General features: G+C 43.1%; 1 protein-coding gene across 1 annotated transcript in view; it reads right to left on the bottom strand.

The window, feature by feature from the left end:
• The window catches only part of crybg1a (crystallin beta-gamma domain containing 1a), a gene marked incomplete at its 5' end in the record, with an annotated part of 55,604 nt that overhangs the window by 8,879 nt on the left and 25,009 nt on the right, over positions 1-21,716 (bottom strand). Inside the window, 10 exons of the mRNA XM_083633010.1 lie at positions 1,179-1,214; positions 1,421-1,547; positions 2,147-2,286; positions 2,530-2,707; positions 3,064-3,182; positions 3,291-3,329; positions 4,219-8,792; positions 9,350-10,509; positions 12,746-14,112; positions 19,380-19,518. Coding sequence (XP_083489136.1) covers positions 1,179-1,214; positions 1,421-1,547; positions 2,147-2,286; positions 2,530-2,707; positions 3,064-3,182; positions 3,291-3,329; positions 4,219-8,792; positions 9,350-10,509; positions 12,746-14,112; positions 19,380-19,518 — 7,879 coding nt within the window. The remainder of the gene's footprint in view (positions 1-1,178; positions 1,215-1,420; positions 1,548-2,146; positions 2,287-2,529; positions 2,708-3,063; positions 3,183-3,290; positions 3,330-4,218; positions 8,793-9,349; positions 10,510-12,745; positions 14,113-19,379; positions 19,519-21,716) is intronic.

The raw sequence follows: 21,716 nt of genomic DNA, 5'->3' as shown, positions 1-21,716 counted from the left end.
GTTCGTTTTTATTTTTGGTGACTGACATGTAACAAGCAGAACAAACAAGGAGAATACAATCCCTTTGGTCGGTAAAGTGCAAGTTTGTAAGACACCAAGTCCTTCTAAACATTCAGATCTGCTACTGCAGACTTTAGTGTCCAAGTGCCCGAAAAGGGGATAGGGGGAAGCAAGGAGCTTGTCGGGCCCTACCCCGTCTTTCAATCTCACGTTAATTTACATACTGTAGTTTGGTAATCAGCGCGCCTCATAGCGCATCACTGTATTTTTAGTTTTTTCAACAAAAAATACAGTGATTAATATTAATGTTAAAATGTCACATGTAACACTTTTAATATAAGATTGACCAATGAGTCTGCTTATTTGATGTTGTTTTTCCTTTTGGTGTGAATACATTTTCTCTGTGACTGCATTTTGATTTTGGCTCTTTATTTCATCTGGCTTTATTGATTGTGCCATTTTACCATTTGTCACGTCATCTTTTTTGTTACTATTCTTATATCCATAAATACAAAATAAAACCAAACTGTTAAAACCTGAGAACATTAAAAAATAATAATAATAATAATATTCACTGAAGGCGCCACTTTAAATCTCTGAATTTCTACTGATAAAGTAAACTGACTCCAAATTCCAAATTCTGAGTACTCATTTCAACATGGAGACAGAGCACCTGCTGGTGCCATGTGACAGTTCTCTGCCCAGGGCCTGTGCCATGTGACAGTTCTCTGCCCAGGGCCTGTACAGTTTCCCACCAGCCAGCCAATACACATGCATTAACAATGTTTCACAACCCTGTGGGAATTAGAGCCCATCCATCAACAGCATCAATTCATCACAGATAAATATGTCTTCGTCCCGCTCCTGTCATAGGGGTTGAGGCTTCAGAAGGCGTTGTCGGCCAAATTCAATAAAACATCTGTGATACCCTTAATATGACATTTCCTCTCTCATGTTGCCGTCTTCCCATCTGACGCCTGAGCCAGATTTCTACAAGTTTTTTTTATATCAAATCCTGCATCTTGATAAATGTGACATACAGGAATTTGTGTTGAAACGTTATAAGACTGGTATTTTTTATTGTAGAATCGAGTAAGAGCATCCATATTTAACCTTGGATGTGTGTGTTTTGTATTAACAACAGATATACATAGATGGTATTGTAATTCAACACTTACCTTAACTTCATTGGGGTGCTCCACCTTTATTGGTCCCTGTTATGAAGAGAGAGAAAGAGAGCGAGAGAGAGAGAGAGAGAGAGAGAGAGACAGCCAAGACAATTCAGTTTAAGCCTATGTATCACTACCATAAAAACATATGTCCTAAATTTGATTTGATAGTTGATTGCTAATATTCTTCAAGTAGGTCAGACGCTTATTATGCTTATTAATAGACGCTTATTATTATGTATGCACTGTACCATTCGCAGGGCTCTGAGAGACCCAATGTAGGGCTCAGGGAAACCCCAGGCCTGTGGACAGGGATACTCCCCCACCTCCAACACAGCTACGAACCCCCCAAACCCAGGATCACTGTACACCAGCCAGCTGGAGATAGAGAGGGGGGGGGGAAGGGTGAGTGAGTGAGTGAGTGAGTGAGTGAGTGAGTGAGTGTGTGTGTGTGTGTGTGTGTGTGTGTGTGTGTGTGTGTGTGTGTGTGTGTGTGTGTGTGTGTGTGTGTGTGAGAGAGAGAGAGGGGTTGTCCTCAACACTCATTTTCAAAACTATAAATTATGGTTAGAGCACCAGAGGGAGTAATGACCATTCAATGAATTATCTATTCACATCAGCTTGGGAATACAAAAGCTATCGCTATCTTATTATAAAATAAAATGAAGGCACTAATTACTTTCGCTCTTTACACCATGAGCCAATCGTAACAATCTAAGTACTAACCATCAATAATCAGCAGCAGTTAACATTATGGTAATAATAACGCAAGCTCTAACATGCAGCCTGCATTCCTCCATAGACAAACAGATGCTGCACACAGACCCTGCACGTACACTTTCCATACTGTTTGCATCTCTGGCACTGTGCACTGCTGTGGTGCTGTGTGCATTGTCAGCAAAAGTGGCAATATGCAAAATACTACTTTGCACACTTGAAATGAGTGACATAAAAGAACATTTGGTAGCAGAACTTACACTCCAGAGCAGACCTTGATTGAGCCAGTGGTCTGTGGGATTGCATAGGAGCCAATCTCTAGGGTATCGTTGCAGTAAGATGACCGCCTTCCCAGCCCATTCACCTCAGCAAACAGGTCAATACAAGGTACACTGTAGTCCTAGAAATCACAGAATCAACATTCGTTGTATGAGGATTTATAGTTCTTTGTAGGAATAACGTGAAACCAAGACATACACCAAGACCTACAGTACATGGACGGAAGACTTTTGTGGAAATGTAGGTGGATTGAAATCGATTGAGAAAATAATTACAGGACAGGACAGAACAATAACAATATGGATGTAATATGATGGAACTATAGATCAATAATATTGAAGAAATTAATTAATAAATGACTCACCCTAACTGCCAATCGAAGCGACCCTATGACCATGGGTGCTGTTGGAATGGCCTGACCCATCTGGTCGAGTGTAGTGGGGGTTCCCTCCTCTGCCCACATATTCACTAACTGCTGTGTAGGACCCTCCTCCAGAGCAATGGTACGCCCCTGGAACCCAGGCTTTTCATATATGACCCAGCTATTGAAAAGAGGGAAACAGCATTACATCACACAATCTATTTATAATTATTTGAATTGAATTATGGTAGCAAAATATGCACATCAAACACAGCCTAGGACAGCAAACGTATATGAATGAGGTAGGGCTATACAGCAGAGTGTTGGTTTGATGTTATTTATTTGATTAAATGTTTCAACCTATCAATAACATTGAGGTGCATGTTAAAACCAAAATCAAACACCAAAACAGAGCTCTTTGAAAAATGTCTCCCTTTCCCCCACTCACTCAATCATACATACCTAAAAAACTAGGCTTTAAATGTTTATGAGAAAAAAATTCAAAAATCAACACCAGACTGGCAAGCAGACCCTTACCATCCTCTGTTGACTCTGACTGAGATGACAGGTGACAGCTTCATCGTGGTGGCATCCTCTACATCATGGTGTACCTCAAAGGCCTCCCCTCCAAACTGAGCATGCTCATGTATGAATATCTGAACCAGGAAGTAGATATGTCAGTACAATATGTGGCAGCAACATTTTATTATTGTGATCACATTTCTGCAATCGGGCGTAAAAATCATTTAACCATTTAACCATACCTTTCCAGGCCTCTTGTGGAACCCTCTTACTTCCGGTATCTGTGAGGAAATGTAACATTTCAATTATCTTAATTTTGTGGGGCAAATTAATCTGAAAGGTTTCAGACCTGTAGAATGATTAACTTGTTTGTTAGCTTGAGAGCAATGAATGAACACACTGCTTGCTGTGGAGGAAGTATTACTGCATCTTCCTTGTGCTTATCTAAACACAAATACAGTGCAGCTGTAGATTCCCTGCCTACCAACATGAGGGTCGCAGGTTCGAACCCCCGTGTTCCCTTCGGCTTGGTCGGGGGTCCATACAGGCACAATTGGCCGTGTCTGCGGATGGGAAGCCGGATTAAGGGGTATGCGTCCTGGTTGCTGCACTAGCGCCTCCTCTGTTTGGTCTGGGCGCCTGTTAGGGGGATACAGTATGCCCATTGCATAGACCTGTTGCATGTTGATTCTAATCCTGACATGTAACAGAACAGATGAGCTCATTCTGACAGGAATTTCTGTACGTTTTCTAGGCTGACGACATTCTCCTGTCACCTGTCCTCACTTGAAAATGATTCCTGGCTTTGTTCCAACAACATCACGCAGGAAAAAAACACTTCTGTTCAAGTAAGAGACAAATCCCCATGGAAATAACAATGAGCTATCAGCACTTTGAAAAGGGTGTAGAATTCTGCAATGCCTCTCCTTGTTCAAAAGTCCTTGGAGGTCAAACCCAGCCCATTCAGCAATTCTTTCTCTTTTTTCAACAGTGAACACTGTGGTGAGGTAATATGAGAGGCCCTTGTGGCAGGGAGGGGCTCCAATCACTGTGGCTTAGGGCATTCATTTCTCTATCATTTATATAGTTGATTGTTATGGTAAAATTACACTCAAAGCACACAATGAAATAAAATACTGGAGGCTTTCTTTAAAACATTCAAACACCTACCTTAGGTTTAGAAGTAGGAAGTCCATTCCCAGAGATCTGCTGGATACAGATACTGGAGGGAGGTAGTCCAGCAGGGCCCACCTTCGTGCCCATCTCAATTTGAGGGAGTCGTGCAGTCAGAGCCTGGTCCATAGCAGTGCCTCCCTTAGAATTCAGCTTAGAGCTGGTCGTCTGTGTGGGATTCAGCTTAGGGCTGCTAGTCTGTGTGGGACCCTGGGACGCTTCAGATGCACCTTTGTCCTTCTTGAGATATTTTTCGAAGTGATCCGGCAGCTTTATCTCTGAGAACGAGGGAAGGGGAGGAGGAGAGGAGGGGCTGTCACTCGCTGAGCCACTAGCTGCACTCACACCCACAAGTGGGCCTGGATCCATAATGTTCACACCCGCCTCTGTCCCTAAGCCAGGCAGAGGTCGATGAACAATTCCCTCTTTCCCAAGGGAAGGGAGGTCTTGTTGTTGACTGGATGGAAGCATGCCAAGTGGGGCTGTTTCCTCTTTGGCCTTCCTGGAGGACCTAGTGGCTGTTTCCTCTTTGGCCTTCCTGGAGGACCTAGGCGAATTCATTAGGCTAGAGAGGATTGACATCCTTCCTAGCCGTGATGTGAGCTTCCCAGGCTCTTCTGTGTTGTTTTGTACTTCTTCCTTTCCAGCTTCAATTTTTGCCTCCTCTTTGACTTTGGAAGGGAAACCTTTTTCTGTACCTGCACGTTTTGCTAAGCTCTTTCCTTCCCTCTCAGCAGCCTGTTGTTTTAACATCATAGCTGGTGAAGGCTCCCTAAAAACACTCTCATTTTTCCTCAAACCAAACAGGAATTCTTCTGGGTTAAATGTTTTCTCAAAACGGTCCTCCTTGATGGCGGGCAAGGCAAAAGGTGGGGACGGGGTTTTCAGATGACCGTGCTTCTTTGGAGGGAGTGAGAAAGGAATGCCACCCTCTTTAATGCTATTGACGAAATTGTCAAAGTCATCATCAGACTCAAGGGTTTCATCCTCACTGGCTGTGGCACTTGGTCTTCTTTTGTGCTCCTTCTTCTGAGGATGTTTCGGACCATGTTCCACGTCTAACCAGCTAGATGGAGATTCGCTCTTCAGCGGGAGAGTCTGAGGTGGAGTAGATGGTTTCACTGAAGCAGGAAGAGACAACCCGACATTGGGTGCCGTCTTTGAAGGCTTTGGTACATCGCTGAGGATCAGGATATTCTTTTCTCTTGGAGACTGCGGTTCTTCTTTTGAGCCTCTTTTTGTAGCAACAGTCCCTGCTGATGACTCATTTGTTTTCCTCTCTTCTCCACTATCTTCGTTCCTCTTCTGACTAATGACTTTTGGCTTTTGTTTTGAGTCTGTCTTGTGAAATACGCTCTCTTGTTCTGAACCTTTTTCCTTCCTCATTGCATCTTTTATAACAATTGATTTTGATGCCTGTTTGGTGTCTATCTCTGATGCCTTGATCTGCTGATCTTCTTGCTTTGTCTCTTCTTCTTTGATGAGGATCTTATGTTCCTTCTTCACATCAATCATAGTCACTGCATTTTCAGGTGTGTCAACACTTGATTTTTCAGATAATTTGGTGTATTTTCCATGCTCCTCCAGAGCTTTTGTGCCTACTGTCTCTGGTTCTGAGTTAGAATTTGGACTTTTGGTTTGTGTTGATTGATCAGTGTTTTTCTCTGGCTTTGTGACCTCCTTCTCATTTTGCTCTTTAGTAATTACAGACTTAAGCTCATTTTTGTCAGTTGATGTATTTATCTGCTGATCCGCTTGCTTTGTCTCTTTATCTCCACTCTCTACATATTCTTTCAAAAAGATCTTATATTCCTTTTTTGTATCCACTACAGTGACTGCATCAAGGAGTACGCTAACATTTTCTGCTTGTTCTTTCTCGCTCCTCTTCTCTTCTGGAGCTTTTGTGCGTACGGTCTCTGGTTCCTGTACCAAGGTAGAATTTGGACTTTTGGATTGTGTTGATTGATCAGTGTTTTTTTCTGGCTTTGTAACCTCCTTCTCATTTTCGTCTTTACTAATTATAGACTTGGGCTCGTTTTTGGTGCTAATTGCATTGTCAGTTGATGTATTTATCTGCTGTTCTGCTTGCTTTGTCTCTTTATCTCCACTCTCTGCATATTCTTTCAAAAAGATCTTATATTCCTTTTTTGTATCCACTACAGTGACTGCATCAGGGACTACACCCAATTTTTCTGCTTGTTCTTTCTCTCTCGTCTTCTGTTCTGGTGCTTTTGTGCCTATGGTCTCTGGTTCCTGTACCAAGTTAGTATTTGGACTTTTGGAATCTGTTGACTCTGCCTTCGTAACTTCTTTCTCATCTTGATGTTTAATACTTACAGACTTTTTGGTGGGAACTTCAAAGTCACTTTTCTCCATTGTAGTCACATTCACCAAACTCGTTATCGATGACTGCTTTGTCTCAGTCTCTTCTTTGGCACCTTCATCATTCTGAGCTTTAGTGTGTCCAGCTTTTGCTTCTTGAGTTGACTCTATCTGTGAAATGAGGCTCTCCTTTAAAAGGCCATTGTATTTGTCCTCTTGTTTTGCCACACTGTCATTCACCTTCTCATCTTTTGTGAGAGTTTGTTTGGGTTCCTCTCTAGTGTTCATTGATGTCTTCATCTGCTGATCCTCTTGCTTTGTGTCTTTATGTCCAATCTCTGCAAAGATCGTAGGTTCCTTTTTGGTATCGACCACAGAGACTGCATGTTCAGGCATTACACGTAATATTTCTGCTTGCGCTGCCTCTCTCCGCTTCTCTTCTGGAGCTTGTGTGCCTACTTTCTTTGGTTCCTGTTCTGAATCAGGCTGAAGGTGCTTTGCCTCTGCTGAAGGTTTCTCTCGTTTTGTTATGTCTTTCTCTACTTCATCTTTGATGATTATGGACTTGAGCTCCTCTTCGCAACTAGTCTTTGAGTCAGTGCTTTCCACTGCTGCTTCAATCAGCTTTTCATCTTGTGTTGTGCCTGTCTCCAGTTTCTTAAGTTCTTCTGCCAAATTCTGTCTGACCAAAAGAGGCTCTTTGTCCAGCTGTTTCTCAACGTTCTCAGCAGATTTCTGAACAATCACAGTCTCTGTTTGCATATCCGAGGCCTGTTCTGTTTTCCTGTCAATTTCCTCTTTGCCTTCCCTCTGTTCCTCACTGGTTTTCACTGACAAACTACCATTTTGAAGAACTGTATCCATGGTTCCAACCTCAGATAATCCATTCGTCTTTTCCGCTAGATCAGTTAAAGTTGGCTGTTCTGCCTTTGCCAGGTTAGCATCAACTGACACCACAGTGGGTGGTGTGACTGTAGCTGAAGTTTTCCCATCAGTATCCTGTTCTCTTAATTCCTGTAATTCGGCAGGCAGATTACTTTGGCTAATCTCGTCTTGTTTTGATATGACCTCATCTGCTGCTTTCAGGGAGGCATTACTGGGCACAACACTTCTCTGATTAGAGTGGGTCTTGACGTCACAGTGAATGTTGTCAGTCACCACAGGTTTAGCCGTACCCATTAAATCCTGATGAGAAGGTATAATGCCCCGGGCTAACACAATACGGTTTGGCTCTGAAAGGCTTTTCTCCTGGATTGAATCCAGGTTTATGTTACTTATTGGCTGGCTTATTTCTGAAATGGGTTTGTCATTTACTTTGACTTGAGAATATTCTGGCTGTAATATTGTTTGTGGTTCCTGTGTAGTGATGTCACTTTCAACGTGAGGTGCATTGTCAGGTGGAGACTCAGATATTGTCTGAACGTTGGTCTGATGCCCTCTTCCTTGACTATTTGTCTCAGCAACACTTGCTTCAGTGACTGGTAATTCAGCTCCAATAGTTTTTACAACTTGACTGCGAGGCACCGTTACTGGTGTAGCTTTCACCTGAGAGTTTGTTATAATAACTGCCTCATCACCTTGTATTGTTTGAATTTTGGAAATGTCTTCAGCAGTAGGACTGGTTACATTCTTCACTAATTCACTTGTCTCTATCGCTGGCAGTTTGTCTGTCTTGATTTCACAGCTACTGGACTGGTCATCTATTTTCGTAATTTGTTTTTCTTCCACTGCTGAGCTGACCAGTAATATATCGCTATGAACAGACTTAGAACCAAACAAGGTGATAGATCTATCACTAGTGGTCTTATCCTTCACAGGGTCTTGTGGCTCAGTGTCTACCGCCACAGTATTTTCAGACACTTTGACAGCTGTCTCTGTTTTGGAGGCCTCCAGCAGAGATTGTTTAGATATGGATGTGGTTGTGGAATTCCTGGTCGGGGAATCTTGAAGTTTTCTGGAATTAAATTTGATAGGGGTTTTCTGATGCCGCATAGGGAGCTTGCTCATAGAAGAGGACGAGTCACTTGTATCCCTCAAAGGACTTTTTGTGCTTTGTTTACTGGTGGCAGATAGGGTGTCACTCTGTTTACTGGTGGCAGATAGGGTGTCACTCTGTTTTCTAAGTCTCAGCGAGCCAGCTTTCTCTCGCTTGGTGGGTGGAGAGGGACAGGAGGCGGGTGTGTCGCACTCCTCCTGGCTAATGCTCCTTTTGTAGAGATGTTTGGGCATGATTGTAGGTAGCTTACTTCCTGTTGGTAACAAAACAAAACAAAATAAAATGACAACACATAAGCTGGAAGTTATTCCTATTATCTTTGACCATTCAATTACTACAACAAAACATTTGTTGCTGGAGACCATAGGAAAATAAGTGTGTGTGTGTGTGTGTGTGTGTGTGTGTGTGTGTGTGTGTGTGTGTGTGTGTGTGTGTGTGTGTGTGTGTGTGTGTGTGTGTGTGTGTGTGTGTGTGTGTGTGTGTGTGTGTGTGTGTGTGTGTGTGTGTGAGTGTGTGTGTGTGTGTGTGTGTGTGTGTGTGTGTGTGTGTGTGTGTGTGTGTGTGTGTGTAACGACAAAATGAAGACACATTTCTCACAATGTAAACTGACTCTATGTACAGTAGTTGTTATTTCAAGTTGTTTAATTCACTGTCAACAAAGGAGCCCGATGAGTTTTCTCATGACATTGTCAAGAGAGTCTAGGGACTGAAAACAACCCCATCAGTAATTAAGACTGAACAGGATCACATAAATAACATATTATCGGTTTTCTGATGGATTCTTTAGCACACATAACTGTGCTGTCTTACCCTTTTCAGGACTTTCCAGGTCGAGAGGTTGAATCTCACCAGCAAGGCTCTCCTCTGGACTTGTAATTTCCTGCAGATCTGGACTGGCTGTCATGGAAGTCATACTGCTGATACCTGGTTCTGTCTCACCGACTGTAATCTTTTTATCATCGGTGCCACTTATTTGAGGTATTTCATCATTCTTCTTCCTTGTAGGAGATGAAATGGGTAGCTTGCTCTTTGGTGTCACGGACACATTGCTCTCCACATGTGCCTGTCCCCGTTTCTTCACGTCCGCGTTGTCCCTGTCAGTTGGTGGAGTCACATTAATGCTCCTCTCCTCATGGCTTTTCTCCAGTCCATTTACAAGTTTCACAGAGTCCTCAACAGACTTTTCTTTGGTGAGCTTCGTTATTGTCCTGGATGGTGCTTTTGTGGGGGAAATTTCCCCTGATGGAACTTTTTCACCTTTACCTTCCTCAAAACTAGATTGCTTGCCAACTTTGGTTGTAACAGCTGCATATTTCAGTAACATGTCTTTAGGTTTAGCGGGTCTCTGTGGTTTGGAACTGACCATTGACCCAGCGACATCAGCCACTGAGGGTTTATCTGGTGTCACTGGTGATTTCACGTCCGAACCAGATGTTGATTTTTTGGGGATTCTAGACTTAGAGCTGGTTGTGACTGAAGGACCGCTGGTGCTACTTGGAGTGGCCTGGTCTTTTAACGTGGGTAAGACAGAAATTGTTTTTTCATCCTTATCTTCCTTTTGTGATTGGAAATCACCGGAAGCCCCCACTTTCGTGCTCTCTATGGAACCCTTTGCCTTCGCGGTGACATTTTTGGCCTTGCTCCCAACTGTTGAAGACAGGCTCTTTGCTGTACTTGCTGTGGTTAGCCTAATCTCTGCTACTGCTTTAACCCCTCGTTTAGGAGGTGTAACCTGGTTAGCCCCTTGGGTCCTCATCCCTGACCCCCCAGCCTGTGGCTTTGGTCTGTGCATGTCTGAGGTTGCAGATGTGTCATGGAGGTCGGAGGCCTCTGGGTCGGTCTTTGGTGAAATTCGCTTAGCTAAAGGCACACAAGTGTTTGTGTCAGAGTCTGTAATATCATCTGTTGTTGTGATAGGCCCATGTTTGGCTTCGTTGGCCACTGCATTGATGTTTTCGAGGCTTGGTGGTCTGAGGAGAGAGAGAGAGAGAGAAAGTGAGAGTGGGATGGGGACAGATAAATAATAATTAACTTTAATGGCATTACAATCATTCAGTTATTGCAAACGTTACCAGAAAGATCTTTAGTGTAACCACATTTCAGTATGGCATACCTGAAGTAAATGTTTAAAATAACCATCACCTGTCGCAACAAAAACATCTAGGCAAGTAAATCTTTCACATTCACACTTACGTGAAAGTCTGAAGGATAAGGCCAGTGGTTTTTAATGCATTGTAAAACCCCTACGTACCGTTTTTAGCCATCAGCCCAGAAGTAATTGGCTCCATTTGTAATCTAAAAACCTTGAAATACAGCTCACAAAGACAGAGTTTCAATTTTAAAAGTGGCTAACTGTTACCATGAAAAGTCAAGCTGTTGTAGCTATTACCAAATAAAATTCAAATGGGAACAAATTCTTCTTTATGCCTTCATTACTTTCCTGAGATCGCAAAGTGTTTACAGCCATTTACAGTTAAACTCTGTCCTCAGCCAAAAACGTCAGCTATGCAAAAGCAATACCCTGCAGTAGTTATGGAGCTATAACTCAAGCCTACTGTCCAAAGAGATTCTTGGCATTTTACAGGTATATACATGGCCTGCAGTTATCTTAGCTATTTTAATAGACTGCAGTACAGCATACTACAGTCACTGTACACTCTACAGTGTAGAGAAACATTACTTACTCATACACTTTCATGTTTCAAACGTTCTGAAGATATTCCTATTTATTGATTTGAACTGCACTAGTTTACTTTTTAAGACTTTTATCTTTTGTATCTCTTGTATGTTTGCAAATTTTAATTGTAAATCTTTTGCCTTTACTCTATTTTTAGGACTCTGTAAAGCAGAGTGAATTGCCCTAGTGCAGTGATTCCCAACCTGTGGGCCGCGGCCCCCTGGTGGGCCGCGAAGGTATTGCAAGTGGGCCGCCAAATCATTTCCAAAAAAGTATGATTTTTGAAAAAAAAAAAAAAAAAAAAAAAAAATCAATTTTTTTTGAAAGATTTTGAAAAATCATACTTGAAAAAGTATGATTTTTGTTTCTTTGATGTTATTGCTTTTGCTTGAATTGAAGTTTCATCTTTACATCATCTTTATATTGGGTTTGTGTTTATTTGTAACCCTATCGATTTAATGGGCTTTCTTCTGATATTTGGATTTTGTTTGGATCTGATATTGGATGTCAAATTGTTATGAGAATGCATTTTTCCATTGTTGAAGGATACCGTTATTTATTAATCATTTGTTAATTAGCCTGTTACAGACAGCCCCTTGCTTGTCATTTCTGACATCTGTGTGGTGCTGATGGACAGCTCCTTGAATGATTGGTGTGTGTGTGTGTGTGTGTGTGTGTGTGTGTGTGTGTGTGTGTGTGTGTGTGTGTGTGTGTGTGCGCGTGTGTGTGTATGTGTGTGTGTGTGTGGACAGCTCCTTGAAAACTGTAATACTGAAGGTGTTGCAACATGTTACAGGTGCTGTGTTAGTGACTGTGGAGCTTCCAACATGTTTCTCCTGTATTCAGTTCAGTCCTTTATGTTCAATTTTCAATAAAAAAGTGCTCTGAGAACGCATTATATGGCCTTTGTATTTATGGGGTCGGAGGTGGGCCGCGAACATTTTTGAGACATAAAAGTGGGCCCTGAGTTGGAAAAGGTTGGGAACCACTGCCCTAGTGTATGATACTGTATGTGCTATGTATACAAATAACGCTGCCTGTCCTAAAGTCAAACAAGGTGTGCAGGCAGCAGTCACCTGTCCATTTCTGTAATGACTAACTCATTCAGGCTATGAAAAGACACCATGTAAACACAGCAAGGGTGACCTTGATTTGAGTTGAAATTGAAAGAAAAATAATCACGGCAGTTACAAAGTTACGGTATGACTTGATTGATTTATGATCTACTGTATTATGTGCTAATGAAATGATTGACCATGAAGGAATTTTACTAAGTGTAACCTACGGTGCATACTTTTGTCATTGGTGCTGTATAATTGAATGTGCTATGAATATTTCAGTGACTCCAAGCAGTTTCAGCCTGTATTGTTCTCCTCTGATACAATGGGGAATGGGAACTCAGAGCTCAGGTTGCATCCAGGCCTCTCTCTCTCTCTCTCTCTCTCTCTCTCTCTCTGTCTGTCTTTCTCTTGGGATCAAAGTGGCTGTTACACAATAACCACAGAAAATTTAAAAAGACAGATACTCACAATTTCACCTCCGTTGTTTCAGCACCCTTTGAAGTCAAATCTGTGCTGAACTCTTCTCTCTCCGGATTTCTCTCCGCTTGCTCGCTCACGTCCGAACTTGGCTTCTGGGCAGAAATGCTGTGCTTCGAAGGCAGTTTCACAGTCTTGCGTGTTACACGAATTTCTTGGCTGTCCTGAACACGACTCTTATTTGAGTCTGTGTCAGGCTGCTCCGGCTGGCTCCAGTTTGTTTGGAACTCCCCTGAGGCGGGTGTCAAGGAAACGGCCGACTCTGGCTCCTGGCCACTGGACGCCAAAGTCTGTGAGGGGGTAGAGGGGCTGTCTGGAGCGCCCTGAGTAAACGAGTCCTCCACGGGAATCACTGTGACGGGTATGGCCAGCACGGGAGGCGAGTCCGCTCTGAAGCCCTCCTCCCTCCCTTTCATTACATCCCTGTGATTATCCCCCTCCCTCTCCTCCTCCTCTCCCAGGTGTGTTTCCACCCATATGGCTTTGTGGAGCTGGACAGGAGAAGCGCTCCTGGGTGCTTCGGCTCTCTCAGGTGAGGGGCTCCCTGCTGTGGGTGCGGTTTCCCCAGATGGGCCACTGGTGGATCTCTGAGCTCCTTGGTTTCTCCTCTCCATGTCTAGAGAGTCTTCAGCGTCCGGTGGAAGCTTGATGCGATCTGAGGTGGACGAACGAGAACTGGTGTCTAAAGTTACTCCCAACGTCCCTCCACTTTTTAGAGAGGTCTTTTTGGACTCAAAGCTTATGGAGGTTAGGTTAGGTGACTTGGGGGCCTCGGATGTCTTGGATATAACATATTGGATTTCCAATGAGCGCACGGTGGTGGGGTCCACTGTAACGCCCCCACTCGACCCCTCTGTGTTCTTCATGGTCTCTTCCAGATGGACCTTCAGCCTCTTGCTTACCTCCACCACCACCGATTCTGTTAAGCCGGGTTCCGATTCAGCATCCGGATATGCGGAAACTGCCACGTCAGAAGGGGTGGGAGTCACATTCCCAGAATTCCTCTCACCACTGGCTGTGCTCACCCTACACACCTGCACCTCCCTCACGCTGCTTCGGCCGCTGCTGTCATTGTCGAACGGAAGCACTCCTTCATCTGTCAACAGGCTTGTGCCACTGGGAGTGGGGCTGATACCATGCTTGGGCACCTCCGGCCTGGTTGCCTCGCTGTCTTTTCGGGAAGGAGTTGGAGTCTTCAGCCGGTCTTCCTCTTGGGCTTGGGGAGAACGCGGAGACAGTGGGGAGGCCGGGGAACTTCCATTGTTGGAAGCGTCTGACAGCCTGCTCTGGCTCCTCTTTCTCTTGCTATTGAAGAAGCTGCTGATACGATCAAACATTCCTTTCTTCTCATCCGAGCTCTGAAAGAGGACAGACAGAAAGATAAATATTCAGGTGTGGAGAGTAGATGGCACTGCTTTTGGCAGTCAAGTCAAACATAGACCAAACATCTGGTGCAATAGAAAGCTAAAGTGGACGTCACTTCCAGCCTCTCTCAGCGTACCAGGGTCTGAAAAAATATGAATGGTGGTGAGCGGCGAGAGACGATACTTTTTCTGATCCTGTTTGAATTGTGCCATGAGGTCCACATGTACATTTTGTCAATTTAAAAGATATCTATGCATGTCAAGAAAGTCAAACTGGTTTCAGAGAGCCTAATTACAACTTCCTACCTAGAAATGCCACCTATATAGGCAGTTTCCTTGAGAATCAGACAGGCTCATAATGTTTCAGTGATGCCCAGCTCAAGAGTCATACCACAGGTATTCACATCAGCAGACGGAAATGAAGGCCAACAGGAAAGACTTGGTCCAGGGGTCCAGGTGGCAAACGAATAAACACTGTATACACAGTATAGTATTACTAAATGTTGGAGCGGTGTACAATGTTAAACAGTAGTTTGAAAATACTTGTCTTTCTGCTTGTACGGTCAAACAAGTTAATAATAATAATCTACAGTATTAACCAGTCAAATTTAACCGCAGTTTGGAATGGGACTGGAAACTTTAAACTCAACATCCCAGACAGCAGGGAAGCAGTCACCCAATAGGAAAACAATACACTTGACTTGACAGAAAGAATAAAAGGAAAACATGGCTGCACGTAACACACCTAACAAACCGTGCGTGTCTGTAGTCACAGAAGAACTATAAAAACACAAGTACATACCATTTTGACTTGTTGAATTCCTTTGGAGAGCTACATCCAATTGATCATAGACCGCAAAAAATAGTAAGTGAAAGAAGTGGATGTTTACGCTTTGTAGATTGACCTTTAAACTAGAGGATTGCGAAAACTGCTCTTAACATTGAAAGCGTGAAACACTGGTGTCCTACTCTACTTGCGAACAAACGAACAGTCAATCCTCTCACAAACAGACAGGCAGCGTCGTCTGCATCTACTTGTGTGTGTATGTGTGTGTGTCTAGTGGCCCGGCTTGTGTGTGTGTGTGTGTGTCTAGTGTTAAGTGGCCCGGCTTCTGAACAAAGTGTCTAACTGGAGGGCATGACTCCCATTTGCATCACAGCTGGAAAAAAATATTGTGAAAGAGCCTTCGCATGGCAACCAACCCACATGAATTCACCATCCAGAGACATAGTGAGGGCGTGGATCGACCTGCCACAGAGAAAACCCCACCCTTCCTCACACTAAACCTGAGCAAATAAATAGGCTTTTATTATCTACAGTGCCCCTAGGTAGGAGTGATACAGCTTTTGTCAGATAAGAGCAATAAACGAATCATTCATGTTTGAACAATACAATAAAAGGAGCCAAAGGTATTGCCATGATACATTACTATAAGAGTAAGATCAGTACTGTTTGACCAATGCGTTCAATCGGGTTTATCTTTATCCACAATCGCTGAAGGAAGCGCGATTCCCAGGTATTCTGCCAGTAAAACACAAGTATGTCAGCTTCCCTACACAAAACACTTTGCAAACAGCCCATTCTTTCACCACAAAATCCTGTTTCAACACATTCCTTTGTCATTTGTTTTCCAACAGCCACATAATTTCACTGAGCAAACAACAGGTAAAGACACAGCGTGTGGTTGGGTTTTCCAGTTCATTTCTAAACAGACAGAAATGCAAGAACCCTACTCAATGAACACAGCAGAAACGGGTAAAAACAGGCTTGATCCACTGTTGTTTATATGTTGATCTATCGTCAAAAGTGTCATACCTCCGAGATGTTTTGATTCAGCCACAATCCGACAGTGATAAAATGACAGACATGAAAGCATAAACTATATTTCTTGTGTCCAGTAGATGTTACAACCTGGAACGACTAGCTACCGTACTTGTGATCATGAAGCTACTAGCACAAGCTATCCACTACTAAGCATTTCCTTAGTACTACCAACAGGTGACATTGTCAGGTAGGTGGAGATACAGTACCATATCTGTGTGCATTAAGGTCCACTTCCTTATCTGTCAGCCTCAGATGATAACAAAGATCACAGGACGAAGTCTCACACACAAATTTAAGTTTATTAGGATCACCATTAGCAGCAGCTATTCTTCATGGGGTCCACAAGCCTAGATGTTATTAGGGGTGAACGGGAGAACGGGGAGAACATGCAAACTCCACACAGAAAGGACCTGGGACGGCCTGGGGATCGAAGCTGGGACCATCTTGCTGTGAGGCAGCAGCGCTAACCACTGAGCCACCGTGCCGACAAGAGCACAAACTCGTACACAAAATCATGTTAATTATAATCAAATAGTGTGCTGTGGGGAACTGGAGCTTTCAGAATGAGTAAACAAAAAGGGGCTATGCTTTTTCATCTCTCAGTCTCTCATTATGAAAGATAAAAGTTGAACTCATTGGTATACACTCTAACTATGATGTGCCTGATTCCTGAAATTTCATAATTTTTCATAACAAATATGAAAGGTGATTGTTATTTCCAACTCCGACACTAATACCAAGCAGAGCCGGTTTGACGAGTTTGGGACTATGGAAAACAGCCTAGGGACAATTAGATCCCATAGGATAATTACCCTCATTAAATCATCCACATGATATGTGTGTCATCTTATCTTAAAGGGGAAGACCACTGAATCTCAGTCCTGAAATCTGTTATTTATGTATTACAGTTTAGTCTGTATCAATGTGCACTCACCACTGTCCCCTACAGGCAGAAATGAGAGAGAACAGCTTGAAATGGTTCACAGGTGTGCAGCTCCACATAGAATGATCTGGAAAGTAGGTGTAGCACCCAGTGACAGCACCCAAAGTTTCCAAAGTTTTACTACTAGTACAGGTAGAGTCTAGTGGTTCTCTCATTGCTAACTAGGAAAGAGCATTAAATACTAAATACAACGCATTACTGTTGTCATGTGGAAACCTCATACTTCCTATTTTGGTGACTTCCATGTTTCCACTTCTATTGAAGCATCACATGGGTTGAGACAATTCTACCATCCGTGAGCTCATATAAAACCCTGTCCAACCCCATTGGACAAATTCAAAATACATGGTGGTCAAGCTAAAAACAAGGCTGCTCTTCTCAACTCATGTGAAATGTGAAAGGGGCAGAGAGTGCGACTTTCTTCTTGTCTGTGCATTTTGACAGACAGGGTCATAAAACTTCTGTCATAATCTATTATTACCTGTGTTAAAATGACAGACAGCCTTCAGATTTTTCTGTCATTGTAAAAAAATAATCTGTAAAAGACAGAAAATATTCTGTTAATGCGATCATTGGAAGGCGGGCGGTGAATGCTTTAACTGCCTCCCTGACAAGAATTTGCCCGATTGTGGCCAAGATTCCCCCCTCCTGACTATCTCGGGGGTGCTCCCGATTTGAGCCTCGTCGGGACCGACAATCTGCCCAAATTATCCTTTGTGTGTGTGGGGTTCAAAGACTGCTGTTGACGTGTCGGGCTCTTCCTGATTGTGAATCGGGCATATCAAACATGTTTGATATTCACAACTCGACAGGCGATGGAATCTTGAGCAGAGAGCCAATGAGAGCAAGCTGATGGGGAAGCGTCACCAACCGGAGCGGGCGGGGGGAGTGGGGAGAAATGGGGCATGACGACCACAGTCTCACAGAAAATGGTAAAATAGCAACATTGGGCTGGGCATGACGTGTGCTCCACAGTAGTGCTGCAAAAGTCTGCAGGCTGCAGAGAGAGATAGGGTGCATAAAGTAGCAGAAAGGAACAGAATTGGCACCAAAAACACGCACATGGCTCTCCATACACACTCCACAACACGACATCTCTGCACATTTAACACTTTTCTCCACTCCATAACGCACAAGTCTCACTGCGAAGTTGCCCATGCATTCTGACGCACTTTTAACGAGTCCATATTTTCGGCATGTGATTCGGGGGGCAGCGGGGCAGTAATAGGCCACAATTCTCTGCTCTGAAGTCACGTTTAATCACTCAAGTTTCTGCGAGATCCCAAGTCCTCCGAGGTGACAATCTTCAGCGTAATCGTCAAGTGTGTGGGGTTGTGTCTGAACGGTAGCGATTGTGTGTGCGTTCAAAGATTGAAATGTTAAAAAATCGGTTATCTCTGTCGTGAGGTGTGTGGACTCTCAAGATTTTTATCATCTTCAAGGATTTGAAAATCTTTAGGCGTGGGGGAGACATAAAGTTCACATGTATTGGGGCGGCTTTAGCTCAGGAGGTAGAGCGGGTCGGCCAATGACGCAAGGGTTGGCGGTTCGATCCCCGCTCCCTCCCAGCTGCTGTCGTTGTGTCCTTGGGCAAGACACTTAACCCTCCTTGCTCCCGATGGTGTGTAGGCACCCTGCGTGGCAGCCTGCCGCCATTGGTGTATGAATGGGTGAATGTAGACTATCTACTGATTGTAAAGCGCTTTGGATAAAAGCGTTATATAAATGCAGGCCATTTACCATTTACCATTATTGCCTGTTCGGGGCAGAAGGGAACTGGTGGGAATAGCATGATCATCCCACATGCTACAACCTGCCGGTGAAGTTCCCCACTGTCAGGTGAAAAGAAGCGGCTGGCAACTGCGCATGTGTTGTAGGAAGCATGGTGCTAGTCTACGGCTCTCCCCAGATCGGCAGAGGGTGCAGCAGAGGGAAAAATTGGCCAAGTACAATTGGGGAGAAAATAAGAGCCACAAGATTAGAAGGTACCACTAACTGATTAAATGTATTAATTGTCCCTTTTATTTTTGCTATTAACCATGGAGAGGACACCTTTCAGATGGACTTTGTATTAATTCATTGCTTGATTTCGATTAAAAAATAATAATAAAAACTAATAATCATCCTTAAAAGCTATTTCAAGCAATCAGCAATCTGATTAAAAGAAGTAGATGCTGGAAACCTTTCTAGTTACCATAAAAAACAACCACAATTATACGCAGACATTTTAAAAATATATAGCCTAACAAGGCATTTAAAATTAATTAAAACAATCTGTGATGTTTGTTGGCAATAACAACAACACTATTCAATTCACAAGTATGTAAATTGCAATCAATTGTTCAACTGCATATAGATTGTGAAACTACACTACTACTACTGCAATGATACAGTAAGCAGGTAGTAATCGATAACAGCTCACATTTTGAGTGAAACCTTCCCAACGCTAATGCAAAAACCAAAAACACACTTTTGTGTGTGAAGAAGACTGACCTTGAGTGATTTTGAGGGCGAGGTGGGGCTGTTTGGCTGAGCCATGTCCAAGCTGCTCACAGAGTCGGAGTCATGAATGTCCCATTCCGACTGTGTCTGTAAACTGCACTCCGTGGACACACTCATCTGGTCATAGCTCCTGGTGGAGAGAGGCAGGAAACAGAAAGAGGGAGAAGAGAAGGGGAAGGGGGGTGGTTATGTCATCAGCCTTTGTTTCCCATCTCAATGTTATGTTATTATTATGTTATGCAATATCCAAACTGCTCATAACAAATAAACCTGCACCAAAACCTTTAAGGACATCTCTTGGAAAATACTTTTTTTTTTATTTAGTTAACTAACTAACAAAGTAAGTACATGAAACTGACATCGTTCTGTCATGTTCTCATAAGCAAAATAGAAATTAAAGCCTCAAAACCCAAACGTGTCCTGCTCCAGTGTGAGGCTGGGTGTGGTGTTATTGTTCCTAGGTGCACCGACATCTCTAGCTGTTCTTAGGTGCATTAACACTGTTCCACTCTTTGTTTTCAGTGGGTTAAAAACAACCAGGGGAGGGAGAAAATGCTGGTCAGAGAGCATTCACCCCCGCAGCAGCAAAACCATGAGTAACGCCTACGTGCCGCTCAGTTAGAGTGCCAGCGAGCATTCTGGGACACGTGTGCGACATCAGGAGGCCCATCTATTTCCGGGAGGGACGTTTTTTCTTTCTTTCCCTCACTGCAGCCAAAAGTTATTCAGCTGACTCCAACCATTAAATCACACACCCAACCTATAGCAGAATGGCAGACAGCTTTCTACCAACAACTAACTAATTGTGCACTACATTAAATTTTGTGGAATGTTGTACTGTAGTGAGTGAAGTCACATGACACACAGCCGCAGGTTCAGTGTGTATATTCACAACAAAGGGATCTAGTCCAGAAACATGGCATCCTCTCCATTTGATATCGGCATTGTGATAATGCATATTATGCAACATAACCAGCCAGGTTTCAGCACTCACTTTCGTCAGTGCAACAACTCTGCATGCATGTTGCATTGTGGGATGGGTCGGGTAGGCAAAAGGGCATTTTGGGCACCAAGTCCACTGGAAATCATCAACACAGAGTATAAATTGCAATGAGGAAAGTTACTTAATTTGTTTTAGTTTTGTCGCATTCTGGCAATACATTGGCCCCATTTGGCCCCCTAACCCCAATCACTAAACCAAGACATGAGACTTTGCAGTACTGTGTTTTACCCACAAGATGGCAGTGGTAGATCACTTTTCCAGTGATGCATTGCTGACTGAGTAGGCACTAGGCAGAGTTCTGTAATGAGTCACAAAAATAATTATTGTTATGCGTAATTTGGTCTCCTTAGAGTGTTTCTAGACTTTGAAGTCAGGCTGCATTGTTAATGATTGACTATTGTATTGACCTAGACAAATGACTGATATGTTTATGAAGCGTGTACAAGCTACTGTACTAGTAGGACCAGGTGTTTGGTAAGAACAGACACAGGGGATAAAAGAGAGACTTACTACATGTTGAATTATTCTGTTATACTAAGAATACAGTAAAGAGTGGGTGTAGAAGAGAGTATAGCTGTGATAAGGATCCTCCAACAACACATGGGATGAAGTCAGAGTTGGATATATGGGACTGTCCTTGGATGGTGTTGATTAGGAAGTGTGCCCATTCCCCAGAGTTATGCTGGGCTTGCAAACAGTGTCTGTCTAGAATCCTATCACATGTTCTACAATATTGACATTCCTTGTGTAAGGGGATAAACCACGCCTGACCTAATATTATGATTCTTCCCCCGTGTTTAGGTTGCTGTTTGCTAAAACAGGCTTATCATTCTGATCTTACTCTTAAGAAGAACTAATTAAACATGATACAAATTAACTACTGTAATAAAGATTGATAAATAAAATATGATTTGTTGATTGGTACACTTTTATCTATTAGCACATTCTGTTTTCTTATAATTTGTTCTCTAGAAAATGTATTTCCCTCCACCTGCCTTCTGTCTACCTTGGACCTGGCCTTGTGGAGCAGCCTATGCTTTGCTTTGTAAAGCTTGGCAAATTGTAAATAATACAAATTCAGAGTTAAAGTTAACTAAAAAATAAAACAAACATGCATGCACATAAATGGGGGGGAAACAGTGATATAAAACTATTGATAAGGTCTATGGCAGGGGTTTTCAAAGTCTGAGACTGTGGGCCTCCCCCCATAAAAAGCTTGGAAAAAGGCACCCCCTTGCTCAATTCCTGGATGCCTATGGGATCATGATTGTTATTTGATCCCATAAACACTCAACAATTGTGCCAAAATAGCCTGATATTGCTGG

Source organism: Poromitra crassiceps (genome assembly GCF_964638095.1).
Source record: "Poromitra crassiceps genome assembly, chromosome: 3".
Taxonomy (NCBI): Eukaryota; Metazoa; Chordata; class Actinopteri; order Beryciformes; family Melamphaidae; genus Poromitra; species Poromitra crassiceps.
The sequence above is the reverse complement of the archived record's forward strand: the minus strand, read 5'-3'. Positions and strand labels throughout refer to the sequence as shown.